Source organism: Macaca nemestrina, chromosome 4 (genome assembly GCF_043159975.1).
Source record: "Macaca nemestrina isolate mMacNem1 chromosome 4, mMacNem.hap1, whole genome shotgun sequence".
Classification (NCBI taxonomy): domain Eukaryota; kingdom Metazoa; phylum Chordata; class Mammalia; order Primates; family Cercopithecidae; genus Macaca; species Macaca nemestrina.
This window is the reverse complement of record NC_092128.1, coordinates 8,616,292-8,630,576: the sequence shown is the minus strand read 5'-3', so window position 1 is coordinate 8,630,576 and position 14,285 is coordinate 8,616,292. Positions and strand designations below refer to the sequence as shown.

The window sequence follows — 14,285 nt, the reverse complement described above, 5'->3', positions numbered from 1 at the left end:
TAACACAAAAATGGGAAAGATGAATTGCAAGTACACTATTGTAACTTTCTTAAAATATATGTGAAGTGGCCTGAAATTTTTATAGGTAGATTGAATCCATTTAGATCGGTTAAAACCACAAGAGAACCACAAGATTCAACCATATGCTATCTACAAAAAAAATGCACTTTAAATATAATGACTGAATTGGTTTCTATTGCTGCATAACAAATTACCACAAATGTGAAAAAATTACAACAACACACAATTATTACTGTGGATCAAGAGTTGATATTTTTGGAATGTTTGGCCCCTCATTTCTCATGTTGAAATGTAATCTCTAATGTTAGAGGCAGGACCTGGTGGGAGGTGTTTGGGTCATGGGAGTGGATACTTCATAGAAGGGTTGGTGTTGTCCTCACAGAAGTAAGTGAGATGTAGTTATTTGGAAGTGTGTAGCACCTCCCCCACACCTTGCTGTTACTCTCATCGTGTGACATGCAGGATCTCCTTTGTCTTCCACCATGATTGGAAGCCTCCTGAGGCCCTCACGAGAAGCAGATGCCAGCACTGTGCTTCCTGCACAGCCTGCAAACTGTGAGCCAAAATAAATGTCTTTTATTTATAAGTTACTCAGTCTCATATATTTCTCTATAGCAATGTAAAAACAGCCTAGCACAGGAGTCAAGACATGGCTTAGGTGGATCCTCTACTCAGGGTTTTGTGAAGCTGAAATCAAAGTATCACCCATCCTGCCATTTGGAGCTCAGGGTCCTTTTCCAACTTCATTCGGGTTATTGGCAGAATTCAGTTGTTTGTGGTTGAAAGACTGTGGTTGTGGGTAGATCCTAGAGGCTGCCCCTCTCCATATATTCATAGGCAGTTTAAAGCATGAATGTTTGCTTTCTTAAAATCTGGAAGTATCTCTTACTTTTAAGATTTCTTTTAATTAGGTGAGACCTACCCAGAATAATCTCCCCTTTAACTAATGCAAAACTAGCTGATTAGAGAACTTAATTAAATTTGCAAAATCCCTTCACTTCTACCATGTAAACCAATCATAGAAATGGCATTTATTCTATTCACAGGTCTTCCCACACTAAAGGGGAAGAGATTATCCAGGGCATGTATACTAGTTTATGGAAATCTTGGAGCCCACCTTAGAATTCCACCTATCACAATCATAGAGATGGCTTAAAAGTAAAAGAATGAGGAAATAAACAACACTCATCAAAAGAAAGCTGGAGTACCTACATTAATATAACATAGATCTGTAGTCTACAGAGCAAGGAATATTGTCAAGGATAAAGATGGACATTACATAATGATAAATGTGTTAATGTATCAGAAAAATATAACAATCCTTACAATATTTGTACCTAAAAACAAAGCTTCAAAATACATGAAGCAAAACTAAAGAAACCAAAAAGATACATAGACAAATCCAAAATTATACTTGGATACTTTAAACCTTATTTCTCAGTAATCAATAAAACATGCAGACAGAAAATGCATAAGAATACGGAAGGTGCAAGACTGGATACATTCCCTTAAGTTCAGGAAAAGGCCAGAATGTCCCTCATTGCCACTCCAATTTAATGTTTTGATAGAGATCCTGCCAGTGAAAGGAGGCAAAGAAAAGAAATTAAAAGCACACTGATTGGAAAGAACATAATAAAAACTGTTTTAATTACAGATGACATAATTTTCTATGAAGAAAATCTCAAAGAATCAAAAAAAAATTCTAGAACTAATAAATTAACAAGGTCAGAAAATACAAGGTCAACATACAAAAATCAATTATATTCTTGCATACTTGTAATGAATGACAGGAAACTGAAATTAAATCATCAATGCCATTTATAATACCACTAAAATTATAAAATATTGGGATTAATCTAAGCTTTTTACAAAAACTGCAAAACATTGATGAGAAAAATCAAACAAGACCTAAATAACTGGAACAATATTATACCATGTCCATGAATCAGAAGATTCAATATTATTCAGATATCATTACTTCCAAATGAATCTGTACAGTCATGCAATCACAATCAAAATCTGGAAGGATTTTCTTATATATTTTTCAAGCTGATTCTAGAATTTATATTTAAAAACCAAAACCATTTTGAAAAAGAAAAAAGAGAATTTCCACTTCCTGATCACAAGATTTATATATAGCTGCCATTATTATAACAGTGAGGTATTGGTGAAGATCAGACATAAAGATCAATGTAACAGAATACAGTTCAGAAATAGACTTATATGTATATGATCAATTAATTTTTGAAAGAGCACCAAAGTAATTTAATAAAAAAGGATACTCCCTGCAAGATAAGTTGATGGAATAAAAAATTGGGCATACATTTGCAAAAAAAAACTTGATTTACATCTCACACTATATACTAAAATTAACTAATATGATCTTCTGAAAACCATTTCTCTGGACTGCAGTCTCCTTATCTGTAATAAGGGGGAGAAAAGGACTAGTTTAGATGATCCCAAGATTCTTCTAGCTCTCACCTTCTGTGGCTATGCCTTTTTCCTTTCCTTTCCACACAACTCAGGTATTCACTGGGTTAAACTCAAGTGGCAAGTGTGTGCATGCAGGTCTCCAAGAAGCTTATGGCAGCACAGGATATAGTTTTCATAGAAAAGCCATAGGAGATATGACTTCTTATGTTGTCACTGAACTGATTCTAACACTTCTTGTGCAAATCAACTCCCTTCACATGTTCAGCAGAGGAATTAGCTTTGCCTCCACTTTTTATCATTGCTCTTGCTGTGATTTTCCTTCTCTGAAAAAGCAAATATGTAGTCACTGTGGTCCTTGCTCAGGTTCCCAGGACACAGAAGCGTCCCCAGGCCACGAACCTCATGTCCTGGGTCTAGGAGAACCTGGCCTTGATAGAGACCATGGAGCAGCTTGAGAATACTGCCTGGGGCAGAATCTGACAGAATCTCCTGACTGTGTGTAAGGTCTGATAGCTTCAGGAGGGGAGGAACCAGAGATCTTGGGGTGGGATATGTTAAAAGACAATGTGCACCCCAAGAAGCCTGAGTCAGTCCTACATATGTGCCTGTTGGTAACTCTGATACCTCATGATGTCAAATGTCAATAGTAATTTCAGACAGAAGGAAAACAAGACCCAGACAGCACAACTTGGTATATTATACTTTTTTCATCAAAAGTAGAGCTTCCCAACTTTTTCATGTTGATGTCCACGTGGTAACATTTGTTACAGCATAGTGTGTAAACAGAAGAGGCTGCCCTCAACCTCAGAGGCAACTGATCTCAGACCTTGAGCCACCTTGGGGTTTTGAGGGGCTCTTTGTCTCCCCTCTGAGGGGTGAGGGGGAAAATATCTCAACAAACCTATAATTGATTGACAGCTCAAGGGCCGAGAATTTCCGATGTAATGACTCAAAAGGAAATCAGCCTGGTGAGGGTATACCTCAGCAAGCTCAGAAACATTTGTGATAGTAAGGTATCAGCTTATGGATCCCAAGACGCTCACCGGAGACATTCAGTTGCAGGTGACAATGTCAGGGTAGGGGAGGGTCTCATTAGGCTTTCAGGAAGGTCCACCCCACTCCAGATGCAACAGGAGCAGTCCTCCAAGATGCCGGCCAGGAAATCTCCAGGGACCTTGTCATCCCATCTGGACCTCATCTAACCCATCCAATAAACAACTGGAGGAGAGCATCAGGGCATGCACTCAGTCCCTGCTGTTCCCTCTTGGCCTTTTGGGCTAACTAAATGGGTGAAGGGTCTACTCTAAATGCAATGCTACAGAATTAGACAACCAGACATCAGCTACCCAGACAACTCCAGAGGTCATGATAAAAAGCTCTTACACCTGCTCTAGGTGCTGTCCTGCCCTGACACCTACATACTCTCTGCTTCCTTTAAAATAACCACTTCAAAGGGCCCCTTCCTCACCTCCTGTCAACCTTGATCACATGTCCAAGTTCTACTCCACACTTCAGGGCTTTCTTCTTTGAGTTGGTCCGTTTCGACCTCCTTTCTTCCCCAAATCCTGCTTAATACATTGTCTAAAACTGTGCTTTCATGTATTTTTTACCATGACCCTCAATTTTTTACTGCTTCCCAGAACTTACATACACTTACATTTTGTGTGATTAATTTTGATAGTTTCTCTTCTGCTCTATTTCATTTTTTAATGCTCTATAATGGGGTGTATGAAATACACTTGTCCAAAACATTCATTTAGGACCCTTACTCATTGTCTTTCATTTGCGTAAGTCTTGTCTCTGTAATAAGATTTCAGATTCCTTAAGAGGGTAGCTTTTTGTCTGCTTCCCATGGGTGCTGTCTGGACTTACCACCCATTGGGTCTAGTGTGCAAAGGCTCAGGAGAATAGGGTAAATTTGCTTTAAAGATGCAATATTTAGATACTTAGAGTGTACTTCACGGCATCATTAATCCTTCCTCCATGTTGTGTGTCAACTGTGGGCTCAAATAGCTGCCCCTTTTATCGACCTGGATGTTTCTGAATTCTCAACTCTACCTCCTGGACTCACCCCTAGATGATTTCTGCCCCCCGCCCCCCACCCGCATGAAGCCTCTTCAGCAGGTGTGGTCTCTGTAGAACACCCTGATCCAGGAGGCTCCTTTTCTCACCTCCAATTAGGTGCCCCTGACATGGCCCCTCTCAGCTCTGAAAAGAGTAGCCGTGACCTTGTCCAGAAACAAAGGAAATGATAATGTTGATAATACAGAAAGGCCTGCATTTTAATACTTTTTTTCAGCAACTTTTACCTGCTCTTTGATTTTCATAAGAACACAATGTTCTAAAAAAGCTCCAAGAAAGAACTTTTTTTAGAGTGACTACAGACAAGGAAGAGAAATCACACTTCAGCATTTGGCTTCAGCCCCTCCCAACTCTGGCTTGGGGTTTCATTTCCACATTTCCCACTAGTCATGTTCATGGGAGACCTTCGTGGAATAGGGTGAGATGATGGATGAAGAGACAGAGGCAAGATGGTGAAAGAGAGCAAGCATGACTAAGTGTTAGGAGACCATGTGGTGACCAACAGGCTCAATTTGACTGGGACTAAGGGGTTTCCCAGGACGTGGGCCTTGTAGTACTAAATCCAGTCAAATTCAGGGCAAGTTGGCCGGTTGGTCACCTAGGACCTCAGCCCAGAGAAAGTGGTAAATGTCACACCTCCTCTTTCCCTTATTCTTCCTTCCTTCTTCATCAGAAGGCAATAATTGTCTATCTTCCATTTGAAACAGAAGGTCCAAGGCGTGAACCCTGAGGTCCTTGAATCACTCCAAGTTGATAGGGAAGGTGGCTGCCCAAAATGTCTCTGAGATGGAGCTTTGGCATCTCCTCAGCTTAATAAAGCTGATTCTCAGGGCAACCTACAGGTATCTAGCCTGAGATGGCTACTGCACTCAGAACTCCAGAAACTTCATCACATAACTAGAGCGCATGAGTTGCAACTCAGCGTGCCCAGTTCTGTGCACCAGGGAGCATCGCAGAGCGAAAACAGGGATAGCAGAGGTGGCTGGGGATGGATAGAGACCTGCTTTCAGCAATGATTCATCACGTTTTGTACTATGTCAGGTTTGGTAGATAACTGTCTCTGTCCAGGCTGAAAAGGTATTGAATTTGGTGTCGAACAGAAGGATAAGGAAAATGGACAATTCCTAGGTATCCCAGGTTTCCTGGGGGTTTGTTTGTTTGTTTGTTTGTTTGTTTGTTTGTTTGTTTGTTTTGCAAATCTGAACAGAGGAATAGAGAGGGTGTGGGAAAAGGCACAAAGAGTCTAGTTTTGGAAATACTTTCATATCTGGATATATATGAATTTCTACAGTCCTGCTTTCTGAAAGTAGCTACCTAAGATTATTCTGCTAGCACTAAATGTAACTACAAAGGGGGACATGAGGGAAGAGTTAGAGCATTTAAGTCATATGTTTTACTCATTTATTCGGTAAGTATTTTTGAGCACTTTTTAGGGCTAAGTTCTAGCAAGATCCTGACCTGAAGACAGTCCCTGGCCTCTATAAAGCCCACGATCTCATCCAGAAAACTGATAGAGACCAGTTAACACATTTCATCACTGACTCTCTGAGGTCTCTTTGAGCCATAAGAGGAGCCTGGGAACTACTAGAGAAAAAAAAGATAAGACTTAGAGACCAGAACTCAAAGCAGAAAATCAGTCCTTAGCTGGGGTGCCAGAGCACCCAGTTAAGTGGATAAATATAATGTTTGCGAATAGTTCAAACCACAAGGAAAGAAGAGAGGGAGTTTGAAGATGTCACTAGAATGAAGTGAATTTGCTACATTGATAAGAATGGTTAGCATCGGTGCCCCTCAGTGTCTATAAGATTTTGATGTGAACTCTGTCCATCAAATTTTTTAGGGATTCCAGGCAGTTGCTGGGGGAGTACCTGGTCCCTATCTAATAAGGGTGAAATCCTGGTCAGATTACAGCCCACTTCCTGCCCTGCTCTGCTCAATTCACACAAATTATGAGTGCTGACTAGCTTGAAAGTCCTTGAAGAATTTAAAAGTGTAAGGACCAATAAAAGTCAAATATAAGGAAAAAATGTTAATTCTCTTTTCTGGGGAAAAAACAAAGTGGAAAAGAATTACCCCTCCCTTCTTAGAGTATTTTATTTAGAAAGCTTGTAAGTGTGAATTCTTTCTCCACCCTTTGTAATGCAATCTTTTTAAAAGCTGTTTGACAGCCCAGGACTGTCTTTAGAGCACCTGGAAGCCATCCCTTTGAAACGCAAACATCAGGGAAGGTAGCGTCCCCACCTCCCAGTCTCCGTGGGAAAGCAGGGGCCTAATTTAGGAGCCTAACTTAACTTCGGTAGGAGCCTGACATCTGCCAGCACCTTTCTGAGTTGCAAATCTTCCTCTTGCCATAGAGGATATGAGAAGTTTCCTTTTCCTCTGGAAAAAGACAATTAGCTAACACAGATGATTACTGAGTGAGTTTAGGATGAACTATGTATGACAAAGGGTACTGTCAAGTCCTCTTACTTGAGTACTAGTTACGGTTTAGCTTGAGAACACATGTGTAATGGGTGGCACCTGCCTGGCTATATGACCAGGTGATATCCCTCTCCGTCTTTGCAATCTCTTCCTGGATTGTCTGGGATCCAGATCACATTCTGGTTCAATGCACGTTCAATAAAATTGTTTTCTTTCTCTTCTGCCTCTGTGGAGAGGTTTTCTAGGCTGGCAGGGGATTGTTTAAAATTGTTTTACCCATCAAGTCTTAGACAATTGTTATGATATGACTGTAAGCTCCACTTCAAATGTCAACAACGAGGGATGTGGGGATTCTCTTGGCCCTGATGGCCCTCTGCCTACATCCCATTGTGTTCTCGATCTCATAATTGCTTTATGTCCACTGCTCTAATCTTAAATGGCAATCAGCTTTATGTCCACTGCTTTCCCAATCAGTTCAAAAATAGAAGTTCTATCACCCTGCTTTCAACCCTTACCAGATAAACTGACACGTGGACTCCACAATGTCCCCACAGGGAGGGCTCCATCACGTGGCAGACAGCTTGCCAGGGTAAGTCACAAGCCAAGAGTCAAACCCTGCGAGGGCTTGTTCTGGTCCTCTGTGGACCAGAGTGCCTTTCTGATCCTGGTTAGCAGAAGCTTTCCAGAAGCAGAGCCTGTGAGAAGGGGCCCAAGAGTGCTGGGAGGAGCAGGTGCCCCAGTGATGGGTGCTGAGGGCAGCAGCTGCTGCCCAGAACTTTCCAGTCACCAGGGGCCTTTTCTGAACTTGGAAGTGGGAGAGTCTATAATTCCCTTCATATCTCCTTCTTCCAAATACTGCTTGCTTGAAACAGTCAAAAATAAAAAGGAAATAGCACGGGGCACACTGTCCCAGGGCAGGCTCATGACAGGAAGTGGCCCGTTAAGGAGGCAGCACATTCGGCTGGTTTTCAGGAGCTTGTTCCCAATCAGTTTCCAGCCAATACCAGGGTGTCCTAGTCCACATGGGTGTGGGGGGCACACTCCATAATCTCTACTTTTCTTTTTTTGCAGCTGAGTCATGGAGCTTTCAGCCCCTGCACGTGGCTCCTCCTTAACTGCATCTGCTCAGCCTCCCTCAGCCCTGCGAATAGCCTCCCCACACACAGACCACAGAGCAGGGCTCTCTCTGCTGTCACTTCACCTTCGTGAGAGAGGACCAGCCGGCCAGAGCCTACATGACCGCCACCCTGGAGGACAGGGCACAACAGCCGTTTCTGGTAAGGAGAACTGGGTTTATGCTCACAGAGACTTGGGGAATCAGAAGGATCACAGTTTGGTCACAGCTGTTCATTTCTGACGTGACCTTGCACAGATCCCCTCACTTCTGGGTTCCCTGGTCGGTAAAACGGGGCAATGGTGGTGAGTGTTGCGGGCATCAGCAGGTGCGCAGCTGGTGGAGCACAGCCTAAAGAATCTGCGCCTCCACTCACAGCCCAGTCCCGGGCAGCGGGCTTTGCTGCCCCATTGCCCATTACTTAGCCAAGTCGATCTCCATGAAACTCTCAGGGAGTAAGGCTGAACTGATCCTCTCCCAGTGGGACAGATGGGGAAACTGAAGCTCCCAGAGGGTAACAGGCTTTCCCCATCTCCCCTAGCATGCTGGGGCATTCTTCTCAAATTTACCCTCCTAATTTCTCCTGTCCCAGACCAGCCAGACACGCACTATGTCTCAGACAAGCCTGGGAGCTGAGGATGGATTCTTAGGGCTCCCCAGGGCAAGTGTAGGATATTTTCCCACCCCAGGAACCTCATGTTCCAAACAAGACCCCTGAGTGGACCTTTTCTTGTGACTTTCAACTTCGGAAAACTACCCCATGCTCCCCTAGATTTCCCACATTTCTCCTGTGACACCCTGCAGGATGCACTGTAGGGAAACAGGCTCATGTTTGGGGCACCTGTGAACAATCCCTTTGTCAGCCAAACTTTATGTGAGAGACGTGCCGTGGAACCACAGTGACCAAACCGCAAAACACATCATTCCAATACCTGGAAATATATGGGCTGGGGCAGACGGGTGAAGGAAATACTTACGAACAAAAAAGACAAGAAGTGGTTTGATCTTTTCTAAAATAGTATGGACGAGGCTGCTTTCTTGTGATTTGCTAAAATAAGCTCTTCTCTTAGTAAAATCAGGTTCATGCAATTTTCAAATCAGAACATGCATTTTGTTCATTTGCTTCACCCTTTTCCCTGAGCCAGACCCTCCTACCGGCTTGCCAGAGGCTGCTACTTTCTTGCTTGCACACTGCCTTCCAATCTCTCGTGACCTTTGGTCTCATTTGTGGGACTATTGGTAAAATTTTTCCTTTGGAGAAGACATCTGCCTTCATTCTCAATTCCCCCACTTTTGTCTGCCCTGTAGACCAACACGTATCACTTTCCTTCAAGCCTACGATGTGTCCACCATGCTTTATTCGGTTATTTTATAATCTTCTCCATGACTCATTTTAGCATTGCCATCAGTATCCTTTCTGACTCACCTGTGAACACTTTGTTATTTGTTAATATCTGACAAAAATATATATTCCTCAATGCAGCCTGGTCCACTCAGAGAGAGTGGATTGGGAGAGCTATTGTTGCTGCTCATTGCCTGACATAACAGAGTTTGACTGGCTTTTGTGACAGGCAATTGGCTGTTTTAAAAGGAAAGACCCCGATTCAGAGAAATTCCTGCCACCAACAATTTTATTTTTGAATAACCTTTTATAAGAAATACACTCAAGATTTTGCAATAAAATTCTGTGTGTTGGTTTTAGGGTAGGCTTCTAGCTGTCCAATTAGTTTGTCTCCTGACCAGTGAGTGGCAGCATTGTACACATGTTCCAAGAGGTTTGTTGACTTTTTTGGAATAGTCTCTTTTTCCGCCTATGGAATCAAGGACAATACACAGGCAAAAGGAGCCATTTCCTGATGCTAGCTCCATTGTAAATATGTGACCTTTGGCAGGTCATTTAATGCTCAGTTTCCTTGCATTTTAATAGAAATTTTAAGACCAGTCTTGATCACATCACAGGGAATTTGAGAGAGCAATTAAAATAAGAAGGATGAAATAAATTTGAAAATTATAAACGTCTGCATAGAGGTTTATTACAATTATGATGTTCATAATCAACATCATTACCACTGTCCTCTTGACCCTTACCACATCATTTTGTTGATTCCAAACCTCAGGAAACGTCATCTAAAGTAGAGAGGATGTCAGGGAACTGGTGCTGCTTTAGCAAAGGCCAGAAGCATAATTTACCAGAGACAAGAACAGGGTGTGGGAGAGAGAATACTCTTCTCTGGGCTTAAGAAAAAGAAAGAAAGGAGGGAGGGGAGGAGGAAGAGGAAAGGAGGAAGAAGAGAAAGAAAGGAAAGGGAGGGAGGCAGGAAGCTGTCTTAATACATTCTGATAATACAAAAATAGATTGATTGACCTAAAGAAGGCCAAGAAGATCTACTGAATAAATAGAAAAATGTGGAAAAGATAGAAATCACAGAAGTTATTAAAAATGAAAGTTTATAAATAACCAAAACAGCAAACCATGAAAACTGTTTTTAATTTAATGATAATCAGTAAAATATAAGTTTAAATCAATTATGACATCCTTGTTTATGCCCATAAGGATGACAGGAAATTAAAAGTGTAATATTACCAAGTGCCTGTCAAGACTTGGGGACTTCTTATAAATGGGTGGTGCAAATAGGAGTTAGCACGACTCCCTGGGAGTTGTATTTGGCAATATCCAGTCAGGTGGAAGATATACATCCCCAATGCTGTTACGCAGTGCTGGAAACCCAGAGCAGGAATGAGTTGTTCTTGAATTTGGCCTGAAGTTGATTCTTTCTCTTCAATCACCTCACTACCTCCTCTCCACCAACCGTCAGGATGGGAAGGCAGTCATACCAGTCCCCCTGCACCATTTCCTCTCACGTCAGTTCTTTGTGTCCCTGATCCCCACTTCCACCCTCCCATTGGAAAGTACCTTGTAATTTCCTCTCCACCACTGGAATGCCCATTTGACACAAAGACTTTCTAGGACTGGAAGTTTCCACTACTTCAAATAAACCAATCTTATTTACAGCAAGGCAATTTTTTTTCTTTATTCTGGTAAGTTTGCCTAGTGTAATTTCAATTTTTTTTAACACCCACTCTTTGTTCCATAGAAGAATGCTTTCTTCATTTCATGCCTTTCTGGTTGGGGGAGATAATCAGCTGATTTGCTTCCAAATATTTCCTGATTTTCTGTTAAGTTGAGGGGAGGGAAGCAATAGTGCACTATTTTAGCATAACCTAACATCACCTGGTTTGCTTAAAGTTATTTACAGATGTTTCAAATAAAATATGAGTTAGAAAATTAGTGATGGAAATGGCTCATCTGAGGATAATTATTCTTAGATGTCTGAATTGAGGTGCTGTCAGGCTCTACCAGCTCCCATATGGACATTTGCTTTTTATCCTTTTCCTGTTTTTATTCCAGGAGAGAATGGAAGGATTCCAGAAGGGCAAATATGGAGCTATGGCTGAAGGTAAGAAAGTCTTGAAGTTCTCAAGAGCCCCAGATGCTTGGGAGAATCACAATTCTCTCCCCACTTACCCCCACCTAAAACACAGTGGCAGAAACCCATTCATTTTAAATGAAGAAGATAAAGGCAACCATCATTTTTTACCTCGCCATACCTCTTGTGCCTAATCGAACAACCACACACACACACACACACACACACACACCCCATAGTGTGATGCTCTCCCTGCACCAGGTGTGTGGGAAATGTGGAAAGGAAACCAAGTTATAAGTTGAAGGGTCTGGAAGCAAATGGTGAATGTTTTCTCTTTCTTTGTCTGCTGACAGCTCAAAACAAAACAACAAAAAAGGTCCCCATAGGGATTTAGTCATTGTGCTTGCTACAAAACACCACAGAATAACTTAAGAAAAGGAAGAACCAACCCAGAGTGGGAGGAATAAAATAATAGATTTTTAAGAGCTTAAAGTGCACTTTGAATTCATTTGGGCTCCAGAAATCCGCAGGTTCTCCCCTCTTTGTGCCTTGAAGATTTTAGCTCCTGCCACAGTGTCACCCTCTCCAACACCACTTCTGCTATAATTTCATGTGCTTCCATCAGCCACATAGATTAGCTTTTCAACACACATGCTTCTATTGAGCTTATGTTCTACCTTTTTGAGCCATCCACCTTAGGGTCATCTCCCAGACGTTGCCCTAACATTAACTACAACCTACGTCATCTCAATTTCAAACATTTCACTCCCTATCCAGAGAGCACAGACCCAGGGACGGGCAGCTGACTCCCGGCAGGGGTCACTATAGATCTGCCAGTGGAGACCTGCTTGACCCTCAAGGCTTGGATGAATGTGTGGAGTGTGTCTATACAAGTGTGGCTGGAAATATGTGGGTGAAAGAGAAGTAATTGTATTTTCTCACTTGTAACTACTCATCCCCTCCCTCCTTCTAATAATTCTCCATGGATCTGGCCTAAACACCATGCAGGGGAAAACACAAGGACCATTTTCTTTCAGGAAAGCTCTATTTGCTACAATCCAGATGAAGTGCTTAATGCATCCCCTTAATGCAACAGTTCTGACTCCTGGCTGTGGATCCAAGCATGGGCTTCCAGTGAGGCTTTTTACATGCAAGATTCACCTACAGTTGTATGCACACTTTTATACACACATCAACATTTCTGTCATTCTGGGGAGGAGGTTCATAGCTTTTATGAGATATCCATGAACAATGACCTAACATTCTTAAGGATCATTAACTTGGTAAGACACAAAACTTCTTTTTCTACAGGTAGATCAGAAGATAACTTGTTTGTAACACCACCGGCATTGAGGATTATCCTAGTGGGCAAAACAGGCTGCGGGAAAAGTGCCACAGGGAACAGCATCCTTGGCCAGCGCATGTTTGAGTCCAAGCTGGGGGCCCAGTCAGTGACCAGGACGTGCCAGGCAAAAACAGGAACATGGAATGGGAAGAAAGTCTTGGTGGTTGACACGCCCTCCATTTTTGAGTCAAAGGCTGATACCCAAGAGTTGTACAAGAACATTGGGGACTGCTACCTGCTCTCTGCCCCCGGGCCCCACGTGCTGCTTCTGGTGATCCAGCTGGGGCGTTTCACTGCTCAGGACACAATGGCCATCAGGAAGGTGAAGGAGGTCTTTGGGGCAGGGGCCATGAGACATGTGGTCATCCTCTTCACCCACAAAGAGGACTTAGGGGGCCAGGCCCTGGATGACTATGTAGCAAACACAGACAACCGCAGCCTGAAGGACCTGGTGCAGGAGTGCGAGAGGAGGTACTGTGCCTTCAACAACCGAGGCTCTGGGGAAGAGCAGAGGCAGCAGCAGGCAGAGCTCCTGGCTGTGATTGAGAGGCTGGGAAGGGAGCGAGAGGGCTCTTTCCACAGCAACAACCTCTTCCTGGATGCCCAGCTGCTCCTAAGAGCTGGAGCTGGGACCTGCCAGGAAGACTACAGGCAGTACCTGGCCAAGGTGAAATGGCATGTGGAGAAGCAGAGGCAAGAGCTGAGGGAGAATGAGAGTAACTGGGCATACAAGGCGCTCCTCAGAGTCAAACACTTGATGCTTTTGCATTATGAGATTTTTGTTTTTCTTTTTTGGTGCAGCGTACTTTTTTTAATTATTTTTCTGTTCATCTTTCATTATATTTAAATCTCTGGACCCTGGAGCACTTCTAACATATCACCCCATGGAGTCATTGTTCTAATAATCACCAATTCAGACTCGGATCCTCATGGTCTGTGGAGCAGCTGCGTGCTGTCTGTGCAGCTCCCATTTCCCCTTCTACCTTATAGACTTGGAGCTGTGTGCCTCCACTCCAAGGCTGCCTGGCTGCTGTAAACATTATCCCACTCTCCCTGCCAATGACTGCTTCAGGAACGGGCCTGAGATCCCATGCAGGTCCATGAGAAGTGAGTAAAAGTCTGCAGAGGTGGGGATGGAAGATCTCTCCTTAGATAGAACCTATCTTTGTCCCTGGCATTGTGGGGTCTGGGTGTGATGCTGGGACTGTCAGCAGGTTTGTGCTGCCAACCTGAGGTTGAAGGCAGTACCTCAGAGCAGCACAGAGAGTGGGGCCACCTGAGCCCTGAGCCACCAGCCCTGCAGCCTGCCCCATCTCTGCATTTCCCGTTGTGTTAGCCAATAAATTTCCTACTTATTTAAACTATTTGAGCTCCGGGTCTCTTTTACCTGCATTTTAAAACATTCAAAGTAATGAAAATTTCTCCACATTCCTTTTTATCC

The 14,285-nt window shown here is 43.0% G+C and overlaps 1 protein-coding gene across 1 annotated transcript; it reads left to right on the top strand.

The window, feature by feature from the left end:
- The first annotated feature begins 7,693 nt into the window (after positions 1-7,693).
- Positions 7,694-14,208, top strand: LOC105474889 (GTPase, IMAP family member 5). Its single transcript, XM_011729758.3, has 3 exons — positions 7,694-8,234; positions 11,481-11,529; positions 12,811-14,208. Exons 1-3 carry the CDS (start codon positions 8,193-8,195, stop codon positions 13,689-13,691), a joined length of 972 nt encoding a protein of 323 aa, XP_011728060.2. The 5' UTR covers positions 7,694-8,192; the 3' UTR covers positions 13,692-14,208.
- The last annotated feature ends 77 nt before the right edge of the window (positions 14,209-14,285 follow it).